This window comes from Epinephelus lanceolatus, chromosome 3, assembly GCF_041903045.1.
Source record: "Epinephelus lanceolatus isolate andai-2023 chromosome 3, ASM4190304v1, whole genome shotgun sequence".
NCBI classification, from domain to species: Eukaryota; Metazoa; Chordata; class Actinopteri; order Perciformes; family Serranidae; genus Epinephelus; species Epinephelus lanceolatus.
In genome coordinates, this window is record NC_135736.1 from 18,314,395 (window position 1) to 18,332,085 (window position 17,691).

A 17,691-nucleotide genomic window follows, 5' to 3' on the forward strand; every position below is an offset into this window, starting at 1 on the left:
AGATCTTAATAGCAGTGGTGTACATTTATTTAAGTGTAAGTACAATTTCCAGCCACTGCAATATTTCCATTTTCTGCTGCTTTATATTTTGATTTCACCACATTTCAGAGGCAAATGCTTTTTTTTTACTGCAGCACATTTATTCAACAGCTTTAGTTACAAGTTACTTTGCAGATTAAGATTTTTCCACCAATCACAACAGTTGATTTTATAACAGTAAGTTATACTGTGTAATATAAGTATCCTCATTGACCAGTTCTAACATTTATACACTGCTGATGAGTTTATGTCATAATATATGATTATAGTAGCATTTAACTTAGTAATGAACATTTTTGCTTAACTGCATTATCTATTTACTTAATTAAAATGTTGAATTCACTTAATTTCTCCATGTTGCAACTTTATAGATGAGGGAAACTCTTCTATCATTAACTAACATGCTTTAGAGAAAATCTGTAGAGAAAATATTTAGTTCATATTCACATTAACTGTGTGTGTTTGTTGAAAGTGAATCATTGTTTCTCTCACTGCACATCTGATCAGTTAACATTCTGCATGTTTTAAACACATCACTCACCTTTAAATCACAACAATGACAGTTTAGTTTGATGTATCTACTTGAGGTCTTGAGTTTTTCACGATTTCTTCTCGATAGTTGATGCTCACGAACTTGTGGTGCACACGATGAAGGCTACTGGTGAAATGAGCCAATTGTGCCTACAGACTCAATTTATTGCTTCCAGCAGCAGAATGTCAAAACTCTGATGTGATTACATATTCCATTCCGAGAACCACACCCAGTGGGGGCGGGGTTTACCGCGTGCCAATATGCCACTAACTAAAAGGGCTGCAATGCTAACAAAACGGCCGCAGCTGGCTAAAAACATTAGATATCAGCATGTAAAAGGATTATTTTAGTGCCGTATGTTTACCAGAGAGGAAAAGTTACACTGACAGACTTAATACTGGCGCTCTGTTTCAGTGTCCGCTCTCCTTACATGACTTATCTTGGAGAAATGATCCCACTGAACGGCTAGCAGTGACATCAGTCATCATTTAATGTAACAAAGATCAAAACAAGGCCTCACATATCTCAGCTAGCTTCAGTCTTGACTTTTTTCTTTGGCCAAAATGAGCTTAATGCTCACAGCATGTACTGAGTGTTAGCATCCCACATTGTTCTTCCTGCTGAGGCCTCACATCTTATTGTTTAACAGCTCAGTTTTTTGGTTCAGCAGCCTGTAAAAACTATAGTTATGGATTCTTCACCATGTTTGTAGTGTATCCCATCACAAAGCAGCTTTTAGGTATTTTTGTGTTGTTAGCTAGCAGACGTAAATGACAAGGAGGCACCTTCACGCAATACAAAGTCAATGGAGAGCGATGAATTGTTGCTAGTTATTAGTAACTAGTAGTGTGACTACATTTACTCAAGAACTAGCTGTGATGTTTCTTAACTACAAGTTTGATGTAGTTGTGCTTCAGCTGAGTATTTCCATTTTACGCTACTTTACACATCTATCCATCCAGGTATTTTTGTATGAAATGACTTTGCAAATGGATTATTCCATCAGAAAAACTAATCAGATTGTCAGTGTTTAATTATAAAAGTTTGCTCACAAACTTAAGTTGACAACTGTGAACTTATGTTTAGCCAACAGCCAAGAAAGCAAAATTTGACAGTTTCGTGAATGTTTTGTTTTTATTTATTTATTTTCTTCTTCTTGTTTTTTTTATTGTTTATTTTGCTTGATGAAATAGTAGTACACATACATTATACATGGGCAGATATGCATTTCAGACATAGGCCTACATAATCAGACAGCCACACAAATCAAAATGTTAACATAAGTGCACACACACATTCATACAGATGAATTTATACATCAGTCACAGTTGTCTATAGCGAACCTACATTGTAATTTGCATGAAGTAAGAATCAATTATGAAGCATCACACAGTTTCAGCGTAGTCATATATGTCAGAAATGGTTGCCATGGTCTGTAAAATTTACCTGTAGAGCCACCCAGCATGCACCTTATTTTCTCCAAGTGTAAAAAACTTGGTAAGTATAAGGCATCTAGCAAATAATAGCTATTTCATTCATCTTAACCACAGTTGATGCCTCTCATATATTGTTAATATTGGCATTATTTTCAAGTCAAATAGCTATGATTTCTTGTGGCCCGAATGCAACACAAGAAATCAATAAATGACAGAATAAATAAGTGATTATGATAATAAATAAATAAAATAAATAATGATCCCAAAAAATGAATAAAAACATAATAAATATTATGTTATAAAGAATATTATGCTTTTCTGTATTTATTGTTTTCTTTATACGTTTATTTCTGTCTACCTCATCATTTATTACTTATTTATTCATAATCTGTCACGGACCATATCACGTGACTACATGTCACCCTTTTGACATTATTCAGATGCAGCTGTTCTGTGCATTGTTTTGTGAGTGAGTGTAAAATGTTGTGGAGCAGAGAGACCACAGACCCTCACACACCTGCAGGTGGAGACAGAGACCTGAGGACAGATATGATAAAAGCAGAGTGCAGAGAAGCAATCACTGAGGCTGCTGGTGAACATAAAATAGGAGGAGAGTTAGATTATTAAAAAAAAAAAAAAAAACAATTTGTGATGAGTATTTTGGAAGCAGCAGTCTGGACGACGGGTAATTAAAATTTCAAGTATGTATTATTCATCATAAATGGGCTAAGATGTGCAGTGGGATCCTTTAAAATTGGATCCTTCACCACTACTGTATCAGCCAACAAAAAAGCATCACTTTGGACTTAAACTTGTGATTTATGTCATCAAAAAATACAAAAGTAAACTGAAAAATAAACCATTTACAAAAACTAGAAATGATTTCACCCGACAGGTTTCATAACAGTTTACTCTGCAGGCAGACTATGATGTAAAAGGTAATGTATACCAAGTGTATCCAGCATGACCAGTCCAATGTGATACAGCAGGTGGCAGTAATGTGCCATAAATGCCATAAATGGTAATGCGCTGTAATGTTGTCGGGAATGAATGCATAATAATAAGGGGATTTTTTTTTTTTAATATAATGGAAATAATGAAAACAATGGATCCAGAATGAAGAATAAAATCACCATTTACAGTTTTAAAACCTAAACTGACATCGTGTTTACATTTGTTTTTGTAAACAAAGAGGCTCAACCCAAAATCAAAAGTGGCAAAATGAATAAACCACTGTCTCTGTTTAGCATGTGGTGATGTGCATACAGCAGCCTAATTGATACAAGACACACACATGCTCAGTCAACATCATCTAAATAAAAAGGTCAAGACATGTTATCTTTGTCATCATTCTTCCATTGGAGCTTCTCACTGCCCAGGTCAGGCCTCTAACTGATTTTCCTCAGTCTTAATATCTCAAATGTGCCTTAAATGCAGAGTGGTTTATTATGTAAGGTGGTACTGTAGGTAAACAACACACCTGAAGCTGTGTTTCTTAGGTTTTTATTTTTTACATGCAACACGTTTGCTATACAGACCATAAAAACAACAAAACATATCTTTATATATTGTGCAAAGATAAATATTTGGTCCATATTCCACCTGATTGTTAAAAAAAACAGATACCCCCCCCACATATCTCGTTTAAGTATGACTAACACACGGAGCTAAATATACAACCTTCCTCCGCTCACCTTAAAATAGCATATTTCATTTTTTGGAATGACACAAACCTGTATTAACAGACTACTCTTCATACAAGAAATACGCTACATCCTACATTTAGATATATGTTAGTGTATCTAGTGAACTCAGTTAAACGTCTGCAGCCAAGTCCATCCATCAATGCTCAGTATTAAAGCTCTGCTTAAGGAATTCTTAATGATTCAAACAATTAAAGATGCGTATGATATCAGGTAACAGACAACAGAGCAAGCAGCACACATCTTCAATAGCAAGTATAAAAATAACATTTTTCTCACATACAATATGTCTAAAATTTCAAACTGAGCATGTAAAAGTTGGGTTTAACGCTGCAGATGAACAGTCCCTAACAACAGATTTTTAGATTCATAACATCTTAAACCTTGAGCAGTATAAAGACACGTTAAAACAACATAGTTACAAGTACAATTCATTTCAAACAGGCCTTCCTTTGGCAAATCGAAACTTGGAATGCTTGAAGATGGTCATGGAGTATAAACTTAACATCATAAACAAATAAAAGGAATGCAAGGCATAAATGCTGCATTATAACCAAACAGCCAAACCACCTGAACGCCTCCCAAGTATGATTGTCAGTCTCATGATGAAGGTCAGTGCCCGTACATGAGCTTTTAAGTAACCCTTTTATGATAACTCCTTCCCACTTGAAGCCTAGTATTATAAGCCTACATTGTTCATGTAGGAGCGATCATGCTTCATCTGTACCGTGATGTGAGATGTCATGGTAAAAGCCTTTGGACAGAGCAAAATGCGCGTGTCTTATATTGTTGCCTTGTCAAAGTTCAAAGATCACTAAGCTGATGGGGCGTCTCCTGTTGGCACTGTTGGTCTGGTCCTCTTGGCAGCTGATTCCTCCACAGCAAAAGTGTAGTTATACTGGAAAAACATATGAAAAACAAAACAAAGTGAGTACATTCTTGTCTTGAGAAATGTCATATTCTCAATTTAAGAATCACAATGCTGAAACTGGGAGACTAAAATTGGGAGTCAGATGTGACCCTACCTCATTTTCGATATCTTGGAGAGACTTTATACGAATGTTGTTAAGTTGAAGAGCCTGCTGGAGAGAGATATGGCAAAAATAAAGACATATGAATACATGTTTAAATTAGAGACCTTGGGTAAAAAGGACAAAACAAGAGATAAAGTGAGGCAAACACTGCTCCTTTCTGCAAGTAAATCCATCACTTTATTGCCGTTGAAAAATTCAAACGTACTGGGCCGTTAGCCGGGACATTGAACTTTGGGTGAAGAGTAAAGGGAACTCCATCCAGAGCTGCAGAGAATGAATACAGAGAATACTTAATTGAGATAGTCGCAGTGAGAAATAGTTATAAGTCTCCTGTGTATGAGGAGAGACTTGGAGTACCTGTGATCCCATGGACACTGCCATCAGCAGGTTTGTCAATGTTGTCCTTGGTGTGGAGGCTGTGGCGTCTCTGACTCAGTTTGTTATGTGGCAGTGGTGGAGGGGGGTTGCTGCGGAGACAAATAGATAAATATTTACACCAAGAGTAAATCATCTCCAGACTACAAACTGTGCTACGCTGAAAAAATATTTTTCTCATTGGATTCTAATGTAAACTTTCCCAGTTTGTGTACAGTCACAACATGTCCCCCAAATAAATAATGACCAGCATTAATTTTTGGAATTATCTGAATGCAATGTAGGCCTTCTCTACTTAGACATTAAATATGTACAGTACCTGGGTCTGAGGGGCAGAGGAGCAGACGGCTGATCCAGTGAGAGTGTGCGGAGGTCCAGGCTGACACTGCGGGGCTTGGCTTGGGGCATGGGGCTAGAAAAATGTCCCTTTCTGCACCACAGCACGTAGCCGTGGATGTCTCTGAGGAAAAGGCACATTTTATGAAACATTAAAAACGGTACCAATTAAGTACTGAATGCACAGTTGAAAGCAAGTCATCATAAAATAACTAATTTCTGAATGCAGGACACTGTGTTTCGGATCTGGGACTGAAGAAATGCCTCTATAAAACAGGTGCAAGTCAAACGTTTGTATGTGTGAATGCAACGAACCCCACATATGTGTAGTGCTGCAACATCATTTTGCTTTTGGCCGTCACTTTGATATCCAACACAGCTGTGTCCACACTACCCACTGGAACGACGCGTACACACACACGTTTCTTCTTCCAAACAGAGGCCTCTGGATACACACACACACAATACATACACAAATACAGATAATATCCATCAGGCTGTACAGTAAATCAGCAGTGAGCAAATATGACATAAAATATCAGGATGAATCAAATATCAGACATATGTAAACACCTGTGTGTGTGTGTGTGTGTGTGTGTGTGTTTGCTGAACATTTTGGCCATTCCTTACCTTTTCAAAGGACTGTTTGAAGGTTAAGACTTACTTTAAAAGTCCAGATGAAATGAGAAATACAGTTTTAAGCCTGTTTCCCTTTGTTAATTGATGATTTATATGTTGCTATTGTTGCTTTTGTCTTTTTGTAAAACCAGGTAAAAGGGGTTCAAATGTTTGATGACTCATCTTGCACCCAAGGGCAGTGACAAAAAAATCATCACATCAAATGAGACTTTGGGCGAGTAGCTAGCCACACTGCTGCTAACATTGGTCAAAGTTGTTGCCATATCAAACTACAAACATTATTAATGATAAATAAACAAGTTTCAACCTTAAAATGTGATCAAGTTTTGGACCTTGTCCACTTTTGTGTTGTGATCAGCTGCAGACTGACTTGGAAGAGATGGCTGCCATCTTGTTTTTACATGGATTAGTGTACTCTAGTCTTACTACCACTAGATGGCACAAAAAAGTGTCCACTAAGGAGGACAACAGGTCTAAGTTAAGTAGAATAAAGTATAAGGTCAAGTAAGCCAAAAATGTGATTTCCTAATATGAGGACACAGGGTCTCGGAGGGATATGAACACCACACTTCACTGCTTGATGGTTGTGGTAGCTAAGAGAACAATGAGTAGAGAGACAGGAAGCGTGTGTGGTTGTATATCAGCAGGCAAAACCTTTGTTTTAATTTCCAAGGTCTAATTTACTCATCTCTCCTTCATCCTCCTCCTGATCTAACGGCGAGATGTGTGTGTGGAGCCAACAGTCCACACAGGAGCAGACTCCATTGTAGCTCCGTATTGCCATTAACTCTAAGCATGCCTACTTTTTAGCGGTCCAATCGATTTCAAAGGATTTAATTTAAATCCCCATTGTAAACGTACACTACTCAAATGTTAAATTACACTGGAAAACATGTCACAGTAAAGAAGCTAAAGAAACCCTTACTTCTGTTTTACAGGGACTTTAAGGTGAGAATTAAGTTTAAGTCTGGGTAAGAGATGGGGTTAGGCATCTAGTTGGGATAATGAAGGTCAGGAGCTAGAGAATGCATTGCGTCTATGAAGTCCCTCACAATTATAGAAAGACAGAAATGTGAGTGTGTATGTACTCACTTGCTTCGAGGTGCTCTGCTATAAAGCAGTAACCATGAGGGATAGAGTCCTTTTCTGAAATGAGCTGAATGTCTGACACCACCATGCCACCATTCAGGTCCTGTAGGGAGAGACAGAGAGAGAGACAGTCTTTTTATGGAAGAAAGAACAGACAAGTAAAGAGAACAAATGGCTGGTGGAAAACTATATTATTATTTAAAGCATGGAGGTGTATCTCTGATCTAATCTGTCCGCACCTTGCTGTAACAGAGGTAATATCCAGACTTCATTGCAAAGCTGCGTGTAAAGTTTGCTGCTGCTCCGTCTTCTGTGATGCTGATCTGCAAAGGGACAGAGAAGTGAGATGAGAAAAAAAACAGGGTAAATTTAGATCTACCACATGTGACATCACAAACATTAACACACTGATGATTAAATTAAGAGTAAAAAGATAATATGGCAAGTGGAGGCATAAAGAGAGTGTTTGATGACATTTCACTTAAAGGGACAGTTCATCCCAAAATCAAAAATACATATTTCTCCTGTGTTGTTTATCAGTCTATATTGTTTTGGTGTGAGTTGCGGAGTATTTGAGATGTTGGCCACAGAGATGTCTGCCTTCTCTCCAATATAATGGAATTAGATGTTACTCTATCTACAGACTTTGTGAGCAGTTTCACATAGGAACTCCTTCCTGTCTACCGAACTACACCTGCCAACCATACCTCCAAGCAGAGGGAAACGTGCACCTACTCATGGACGAGAGATGTAAACATTAACGGCGTCCTCCTCAGCTGAAATGTAATGTTAGCTAGCTCAGTGGTGCTAAGTGAGCTAGCAGTAGATTCATGGAAAGTTTGATGGAAAGAAAATAGTTCCTACATGAAACAGCTCGCAACAAGGTCTGTGGATTATCTTGAGTGACTGGGTTGTGCACTACAGGTAAGAGGAAAAATATGTATTTTTCTTTTTATGTGAGGATGAACTGTCCCTTTAACTATTCTCCTTCGGGTTCTCTTTAGCAAGGCATTACTCCTATCTACTGCAGACATTATTCATCCTGGCCAACAGACAAGAGTGTGGTTGTGCTGTGTGCAGTTCCTATAACTATTAATGAAAAGCAGGTAGTGCTCAAGAAACATAAATGTGTTTGGTCCACTAGAAAACAAGATGACAAAAGTTAGCGTTGGCTGGGTCAGACATTTGGGAGTTTAACTTCAGAACCAGTGGGTGTAATTATGACTATAATTAGCATTAAATTAAAGGTCATGGTGCTGTTCATTATAGTGCTCAAGTCACAACATCCTCCCTCCTTAGAAGGTGGTTTACAGTAAGCAGACATCATTTTTAAACAACCACTCTGTTTCTAAAGGTCAGGTTTACAGCTCCTAGAAACACTCAAACTGTCCTACTCAGCTTTTCCAACAACATCTGTGTATAAAATTCCCTGCTGGAAGATGACTGACGTCACAGTACAGCCTCTCATTTAGCCTCAGAGACTGTGCGCATGCTCATTCAGTTTTAAAGTTTACTGTGTGAACAGTTAATTCCCTTCACTTGGCTGGTCAGTTCCTCTGTTCTTATTGTCTATATCCTTTGTTACAGCAGTGTGCGTCAGTGACAATATGTCATAAACCACACTCATTAGTGACACTGTATCAGCCGAAATTCCTACTTCACCAAGTTTAGAAACAATAAATACTGTTTCATCTGAAGGAGAGAAGCTGTGTTTTCTCTGAGCAGAAAATTAGGCCAGCAGTGCACAGTCAGATTATAGTCGCCCACACTGTTATCAACAATCTGAGTGAACTCTGATGCAGGAGCTTTGGCCATTTTCTGAGTATCTGGCCCTGCTGACATACTATATATAGTCACTGACCTCTGTTTATAACTAGATGGACTGAAATAATATTGGTGGTCAAATCTGGGCACCATCCATATATGATACTGCATGTGTCTCCCCTTTTTCTTTCACTGTGAGTTTGCGACTTGGATATAAATTCATCTCTCAAGGAAAAAAATATCATCTTCTCTACATGTTAATCTCAATATTTTCTTTACACACCTTTGTTAGACACAGACATTGTAAAATTCTGTCCCTTGGACAGAATCTTTCAATTGCTTTCAAATCAATGAGGCTACAAATAAAGCTGCTCCTATACTTACAGAGGCGTAGGCAACGGACCACTTTTGTAGGTCCTCTGGTTACCTGTAAGTTTTCTTTAATTTCAAGACTTTACTTTTGCAGCTAAAATTTGCTCTGGCTCCACACTACATCACAGAACAGAGTGGGTCTTTCAGGTTGTCAGTTGCTAAAGTAGGCAAGGGAAGATTTTACCACTCACACAAACTGTGTGTGGTCACCGTTGGGGGAAATGAGGAAATACCTGGTTCCTATCAAATGTTGCTACTGTGGTGGCAATAATGTACTATTTTATGAGAACAACTGCATACACTTTTATATCTAGTATAGTAAGTATGTTTACCAGAGTGAAATCTTTGGGGCAGGTACTGTTGTTGGAGGTCCATGCCACTGCTGTGACTGGCCGGACTGCTCCACGCTCCATCAGAGACATCTGGGGAAGAGAAACAGAAAAGACAGTGAGCAGGGTGGTACAGGACTATAATATAAATGTGTGTGCGCGTTTCAAAAGTGGAGGCGAACATAAATGATGGCTCTGAACATAGAAAATCTTGTCAGTCTTCTCATTACCAGAGGAGGTTTTTATACAAATTACACTGCTATCGTAGCAGAGATTGTCATTATCTGTCATGTGTTGTGTGCGTGTAAGAATGAGCTCTCTCTGGGAATGTCTGCCATTGTGAACCAACTTGCTGTGTCCATGTGACGAAAAGGGAGAACTCATGGTTCAAGGTAAACAGGCTCCTATTCACTCTAAGAATTTGTGTTGCCCCTAAGCTACATTGTCTAGGACAGAAAGATCCTGTTCAGTCTAAACAGTCATGCTATCTCTATATGTTCAAGGACAAAAACAAACTGTTCAGTGCAGGAATTCATCTCTAACCACAGAAATTCATCCTGGGTAGTTCTGCATTTCCCATTTTATGATATGTTTTTATATGTCTTTACCACATTCCCCTATTCTTCTAGAACATAGGGGTGGTGGATTTGGATAAAACCCTCAATGTATAGTAATTCTGTCCTACGATATTGACATATATTGTATATATAACACCTGACAAATCAAACTACTACCCTAAATTGATGTGAAAATCATACAAAAATCTAAAACATTTCTGCTCATTGATCTGTAAGATTACCCACAAAGGTCTAAGACATACAGAGACATTAAAGGAAGAGTTACAACAACATAAATGGTATGGCACAATCTCTAATAGACTAATTTTAGTGTCTGATGGCACATGTTATAATACTGCCTATCCCTAGTAGGAAACGTCCTCACAGCAGTGAACCTGATCCCTTTTTTGTTTGTGACTCTTAAACAAAGACATTTCTTCTGGATAAAAGAGTTTCACAAATAAAATATGTCTCCTTTTCAACTGTTTGAGATGTCAGAACTCATTAAATGCCTAGAGGCTGACAACTGGCTTCAGTTTTCAAGAGATAAAGCAGCTAAAACTGTTATATAAAGATGAAAATAACATGATATTGACTGGAAATGAACAAAATGTTCAAATGCCATAAACTAATTAAACCTGTTAAATGCGAAATTTGACCTAAAGGTAGATTTATGGGAAACATATTTATCTAAATACCCATATTTACTTCATTAATAGACCACTAATTGTCTAAAGAAAAGCCTATTGTGATATCAGGGTGGGAAATCAATAGCCTACCAGGTAGATGCAGGTAGCTTTAAATCAAACCCCGCTGAGTTTTGACAGTTTTATGGCTTTAACAACAGCTTGGGCATCAGCTTTATCACGTTAATATGTTCCCTAACAGATTCACGTGTAATGTAACAGAGTTATTCATAACAAGAAACCTCAGTAAGTTATAAATAAAACCTGGCTCTGAGTCATTTTCCACGTACTTACATGACAGGCTGAGCTCACCCTAACTTACAACAGTAGCGACTGTTAATTGACAAAACTTCGCTGCTTCTTGTTCAAAATCAGCTTTATTGCGTTTGTTTTGTGAGTCGAGCGATAAAATCATAAAAATACAAACTTACCCTGTGTCGGTGTTTGCTTCTGCCTCTTCGAGGTGACACGGTTTGGCAGGTTAACAACTTTTTAGTCCACAGCCGAAACTGCTTAGTCTTCCTCGTCAAAGCAGGAAGTACTGAATCCATTCTGACTCCAACTCCCATCAGACCACGGGGCGAGACGTCAGCGTTTTAAATGTATGCCGGCTCAAGCCTGAACACAAGATGGCGGCATTGCTACAGCCAGAGAGATATATCAAATTTGACACCACAGGCTACACACACAATGCTTTTCTTTTACTAATGGTGTAGACGAACTGTTTTATTTTCTATTTCCTCAGTGGTTTGTGTTTCTGTTCAAATAAAGGAAGAGATAAATCTGTTTCAGCTCGTTTACAAACAGCTATTGCAGACATCAGGTGTGGATAGAGGGGTGCTGAGAAAAGGATCGATTGTCATTTACATGAAAATAAGGGTGAGCAGGGCAGACTCGGGTGGGGGAGAGAGTGATGGGAGGATAATGAAAAAGGGTGACAGGAGGCAGGCAGGTAGGGTGGGGAGCAAAAGGAGGGAACAATGACAGATAAAGAAGGGTGAACTGAGAGGTTTTTAAAAGGGGGAGATCTGAGGCAAGACTGGTGATGAAAACTACACACACACATATAGCCTACACACACCTGGTTTTAAAGGATACAGCTAAAGATATTATACAGGCTATTTCTTTTACTAACAACAATTTCGATGAAAAGACAAATGCCCAATAATGAATTGATCCCAATGAGATGACTTAGAGTTAGACTTTATTGTCCCTTTGAGGAAACTCTTTTCCACATCACCATCTCCATTCCCCAATGTCCACCACAGTACAGAACTAGACACACATTTGGAAATACACATTAGAAAACAGACAAACAAAACAGTGTCAACACTTAACAAGAGTCCACACTCTGATGTTTATTCCTCTGTGGCATTGTCCTCAATATTGCACTGGCTTACATGTTCCTTTGTTACCAGGGGCATGGGCACTTTGGAGTATTTTGAAATTGTCCTGCTGCCGTTATAACTCACTAAAACCAATGGGTTGAAAATAATCCCCAACACTATTTACTCCTGAGTGGATAGATTTTGTTGTGGTCAGCTGCTTAAAAACCACCAAGCTGTTTATTCTAAAGAAATTGAATTAAATACTTGAGACCCTTTTAAAAAAAAAGATTATGAGGATCATAGCAATACAAAATAAAGGGCATGGTAGATATACATAACTTCATATACATCCTCTTTTACAACCTATTCCATTACTAACACAAAACACATTCTCCACACTTATGAAAATATATAAATAAATATAAGTCAAAGAATCAATCAAACAATATGACCAAACCAAACCAAAAAATAAAAAAAGATAGATAAACAAAACAAAACAAAATGCAAAAAATAAACTAAAATAAATGAAGGTTGAATAAGATAAGGTTCACAGCAGCACAGTTCTCAGGGGCAATTGCGTATGTTGAAGAGACAGTGGCATATGGAGCACACCTACATGGAGATGTGTTTCGAGACTTCAGTCCATGCCCATACAGTCCACTCCTAAGGGCCTGGGCCCCATCATTTCCAATATAGTCCAGAAAAGGTGTCCCAAATGTTAAAAAAAAAAAACCTTGGACGGCTGGTCCTTGAGCCTGAAGCTTATAGCTTCTAAAGATATAAGTTTCATAGTTCTCCAGATCCAGTATAAAACTGTAGGGACAGTATCTGAAATCCACTGAAGAATCACACCTCCTTGTACTAAAAAGAAGCACGTTAAGCAGCGTCAGTGAAGAGGAGCTAAGGCTCAGGGCTACTGACTGTATCCCAAGAATGCAAAACATAGGTTCAAGATCAATTTCTTTACACACTTGAAACAGAAATTTTACACTCATTGCAGTATTTTGAAAGCAAAGGATTAAACTTGTTGTGTTTCAGAGGCGTAGTCTGGAGCAAGACCCTTTTTAAAAGAAGTTCATCTTTAGCAGGAACAACTAAGCACTGAACTGAGTGCGTCAGAGAGGAAAGGGAAGACAATGAGGACTAATACGCTGTTTGTTTATGTCTCTTCAAGGCAAGGCCGCAGCCCAAGCCAACATTGGGAGGAACCAATGTTACCAAGGATCTCTGGGGGTCCCTGGGTAGAAATGTTTTATTAAAACTGACAACTCATTTCCTACTATATTGTTTCATGTATCATAACCAAGCACAGCTATACAGTATACTATTCAAATATGCAATAAATGAAAACTACTTCTGTCTGGGACGTTTTTAGCACATTTAATTATTGTAGGAGGATGTTTGCAGCTGTTTTGAGTAGTCAGCGAGCACAAAGTGTGCAAATAATCCAGTGAAAAATACCACAAAAAAGATAACGCAGTAAAAATAAGTCACTCTTAACCTTTATTTATTATTCCCACCATGCAACAGAGAGGCAGCTGCATGCACATTAGGAAAAAGGCCCTTTAATAGCTGCAGACAGAACACACTCATAAAAGACACAGACACTCCTCTTAATCAACTCTAATGTTGTGTGTGTACATGTGTGAAATTGAGAAAAAGACACTCGACTGGAGCATCCAGAGGCACTCAGGTCCCTGTTGGCATGGCAACATGCAGAGCAAACCACAGGGGGGTGGTTGTAGGGGGGCTGGAGATGACGGACTGTTCCATCTCAGTGAAAATAGAAATGTGTTTATTCAGAGCATTTAGCTTTATTGGCTGATTGGCCAATTAATGAGAGAGAGCCAGCTGTAATCTGCTGGGACTAAATCAATAGAGAGAAGAGGTAAATTACCACTGAGTACGTCCATGTGTGTGTGTGTGTGTGTGTGTGTGTGAATGCCAGCACGTCTCTGTGTGTGTCTGCTTGTTGGGGGTGCATGCAGCTGCCTGTGTGCGAGCGGTAGTAAATATGAGAGTGATAGACTGAGTGAGGGAGCAGGTTCAGACGGTACTGCCTACTCTGCTGGGGGATTCATTCATCTTTTCCATCAAGTCAGCATCCTGTCTAAAGTGACAGCAGCAGACACACACATAGATTGAGTGCAAGTGCAGACAAACACTGCAGTCTCAGTCACACTGAACTGAGGAGAAAAAACACATCCTGGATAAGACTACACACACAGGGATTCCCCACAGCTTGTACATATAAAGGAGGCTGCAAGTGTGTGTGAGTCCTTTTGTAATGTCCTGAGATATATATATTTTATTATAGACAATGCTGTACAGTAAGAAGCCACCATACATCAGAGATGCAGTCAAGGAACAGGGAGCTGTTAGGTATTCTAGGACCTCATGACACACATCATCACAGCATCATCACTGTCAACATCAACATCAACAACAACATTGTCTCCATGGTGAAATGATGGCCTCCTCGCGGTTTCAACTCAAACTGCAGCGCTCCCCTGAGCCCACCGACATACTGATGGAGAGCTGCGTCAAGGGAACCACAAAAAGCCAGAAAGAGGCAGGAATTTAATCACTGTGGCTTTCAAAATAAAAGTGCTAAAATGCCTCAGTCTAATTTTATAGCCATTTTAATCCACCACTTGCAGCAGTCATCATTTTAAATAACATTTGATAAATCTGAGGTCTATGAATAGTTGCCTGCGCTTTGTATTTCAGGGACCATGTTATTCTGTTTGGCTTGGCACCAGATATTAAAATCATTTTGCTGTTCACCTCCAGGGCAGGACTGAAAGACTCCACACACCTCCTTTCTTCTGGAGGCTCTGCTCTATCATACACATATAACACAACAGCATTATTATATCATGACATTTAAACAATACAGATGACAAGGCATGTGACTAAGAGCAGATATTAAATGCAAATATAGATGGCTGCACAAGATATGCAGTCTAAATGGATCATGGATGTTATGACATAATGTAGTAGTAAATCTGCCATTGTCAGGGGCTGACTAGTAAGAAAAATAAGCCAGACATTCAGTGCTAGACTGGAGCCAAATGTAAAAACGGTGTCATATAACAGTACACCAGTGGTGGAATGTAACAAAGTCTTTCAACTACTGTACTTAAATACAGTTTTGGGGTACTTGTACTTTACTTGAATATTTCCGTATCATACTGCTTAAGCCTACTTTGGCCTCACTACATTTAAGAAGCCAATACTTTACTCCACTTCATTTATCTCACAACATTAGTTGCATGTTAGTTTGCAGATTTAGATTATTAATAGGCTACAAAATAAAAATCGACTGAAAAATTATTATGTATTACTATAAATTATTCTACCCAGCAGTAATAAATAAGCTCCACTTCTAGCAGATGCAGCATATGTGATGTTTACACATTAATGCATCACTAATTATAATCCAATGACATAGTCTACCTAATATATATTATTCTAAAATGGGCACTCTACACAGTGACTGCTTTTAATTTGGTGCTTCCAGTATATTTTGAAGCTAATACTTGCATACTAAAAAAATAAAACTTCAAAAAATTTTATTCAAAATTTAATCAAAGTAAGATTTTGAATGCAAGAGTGTTAATTATAGCAAAGTATTTACACAGTGATATTACCAGTGGAGAGCAGGGTTGGTTGGGACAGGGGGACAGTTGGGAAAGTATTTGACAGCAGCTATGCCATTCACTGTGCTCATGCTCAGCCACACCCTCTTCACTTTTAACCTCAAAGTGCAGACCTCTCTGAAATCTACAGTGTGTAAGTACATTTTTCTGGCTCTTCTGTCATTTTTCTTCCACCGTACGGTTTTGAGTTATGCCACATACAAAAACAACATATCATTGGAGAGCTCATTTTCTGGCCTGTCAGTTGGTGCTAATATCAGTTGTCTAAATTTTTGTTGGAAACTAACATGAGTTCAAAGTTTGTCTGCTCTCCCTAGGATGGTTAGGAAAGTTACCCAAGGGCAGTTGGGGCGATACTGTAGTTGTATTGTAGTTCCTACCTTGAATGTGCAGAGTTCAAAGTTTTTTAACCCTCAAGTTGTTGTTATTGACTTTTTATATGTCAAAATACTCAATAGCCTGCACAGGCCATATGAAGCCTATCGTAACCACATTGAGCCGGGTGAGTGCCCTTGAGAAAAAAACTATAGGAATACTGCCAAATTCCATATCTCAATAATTTACAAGTGAAACTGTAAATATAAGGTGTTCAAATTTAGACTTTTTCCATTTGAATTATACTTTCGTTTTTAGCCCAGAACAGGGCAGCCTGCGGCTCCAGAGCCACACGCAGCTCTTTAGCCTCTCTCCAGTGGCTCCTTGTGGCTTTGACAGAATATCATATGGAGATGCAAACCGTTATTTTTTTTAACATTTTAATTCTAATTTATTGTTGTAGGCCTAAAGTGATTCTTACAGTCTTCAACTTCAACCATTTTCTAACCGCTTCTCCTCTTGAGGGTCACAGGGGGGTTGGAGCCTATCCTAGCTGACATTAGGCGAGAGGCAGGGTACACCCCGGACAGGTCGCCAGACTATCACACCTAGAGACAGACAACCATTCACACTCACATTCACACCTACGGACAATTTAGAGTTACGAAAACCTATCCCCAACCTGCATGTCTTTGGACTGTGGGAGGAAGCAGGAGTGCCCGGAGAAATCCCATGCTGACACAGGGAGACTGCAAGAAAGCAGACTCTGCACAGAAGGGCTCCCACACCTGGGATTGAACCAGGAACCCTCTTGCTGTGAGACGACAGTGCTAACCACCACATCACCGTGCCGCCCAACTGTGAAAATGCATAGCCTAAACACCAATTTTTTTAAAAAAAAGAAATTTGAACATTTTGTCAGCTAAAATGTATGTCATACGTCTGTGGCCTGGCACCTTTTCCTCTAAAAACATCACTAGCGATGGCCGCAGTAATTTTGAGTCTCCCTAGCTGGGCTATCTGTGGATTCCAAATCCAAAAAGGGTTTGTTAAAGCACCAAATAATCAAAAATAGCCCACTGCAGATTAGCCACCTTGTGCTAAACCATATTAATTGATGCTCATTTAGATCTAGTAGTAATGTTGACTAAAAAAGCTGTGTCATCTTTACATCTTTATCAAGAGGCTCAAAAATGTTCTCCAGACAGATTTTATTTTTTTGGGCAAAATTGGCTCCTTTGATGTAAAGGTTGCTGACCCCTGGTAAAGTTAGACCATTTGGCAGTTTTTTGCATTTTGCACGCTGTAAAAATCTTGGGAAGGATATAAAAAGTAGGTTGTTTATTGATTTAAATTAATCCTTATGACTGTAAACATGCATCTTTAATCCTGTTATACGTGTTGAAGTGTATTAGTGTGAAATGTCTGACCGGAAGTAGTCTATTCTCACGCTGTGTGGCTTCACAGAGGTCTGTACTGCTCTGTGGTGTTTTTC

General features: G+C 38.7%; 1 protein-coding gene across 2 annotated transcripts; it reads right to left on the reverse strand.

Moving 5' to 3' along the window:
- Positions 1 to 3,494: 3,494 nt before the first annotated feature.
- Positions 3,495 to 11,453, reverse strand: mvb12a (multivesicular body subunit 12A). Of its 2 annotated transcripts, none has more exons than XM_033623229.2 (10): positions 11,323 to 11,453; positions 9,652 to 9,741; positions 7,423 to 7,506; positions 7,187 to 7,286; positions 5,771 to 5,900; positions 5,439 to 5,579; positions 5,102 to 5,211; positions 4,950 to 5,008; positions 4,736 to 4,789; positions 3,495 to 4,608 (listed from the first exon to the last, which is right to left on the reverse strand). In XM_033623229.2, the coding sequence occupies exons 1-10, from the start codon at positions 11,440 to 11,442 to the stop codon at positions 4,525 to 4,527; spliced, it is 972 nt and encodes a 323-aa protein (XP_033479120.2). In that variant the 5' UTR covers positions 11,443 to 11,453; the 3' UTR covers positions 3,495 to 4,524. The 2 variants fall into 2 exon arrangements, with proteins under 2 accessions (XP_033479120.2, XP_033479121.1); XM_033623230.2 differs by having other exon boundaries at positions 4,736 to 4,792.
- Positions 11,454 to 17,691: the final 6,238 nt, after the last annotated feature.

Coding starts and splice junctions, on each gene's coding strand:
- mvb12a (XM_033623230.2), bottom strand. CDS start 11,442: ATGGATTCAGTACTTCCTGCTTTGACGAGGAAGACTAAGCAGTTTCGG. Junction 7,507..9,651: donor GCCCCAAAGATTTCACTCTG/GTAAACATACTT, acceptor GTCCCTTTGCAG/ATCAGCATCACAGAAGACGG. Junction 5,901..7,186: donor AGCAGAGCACCTCGAAGCAA/GTGAGTACATAC, acceptor GTGTGTATCCAG/AGGCCTCTGTTTGGAAGAAG.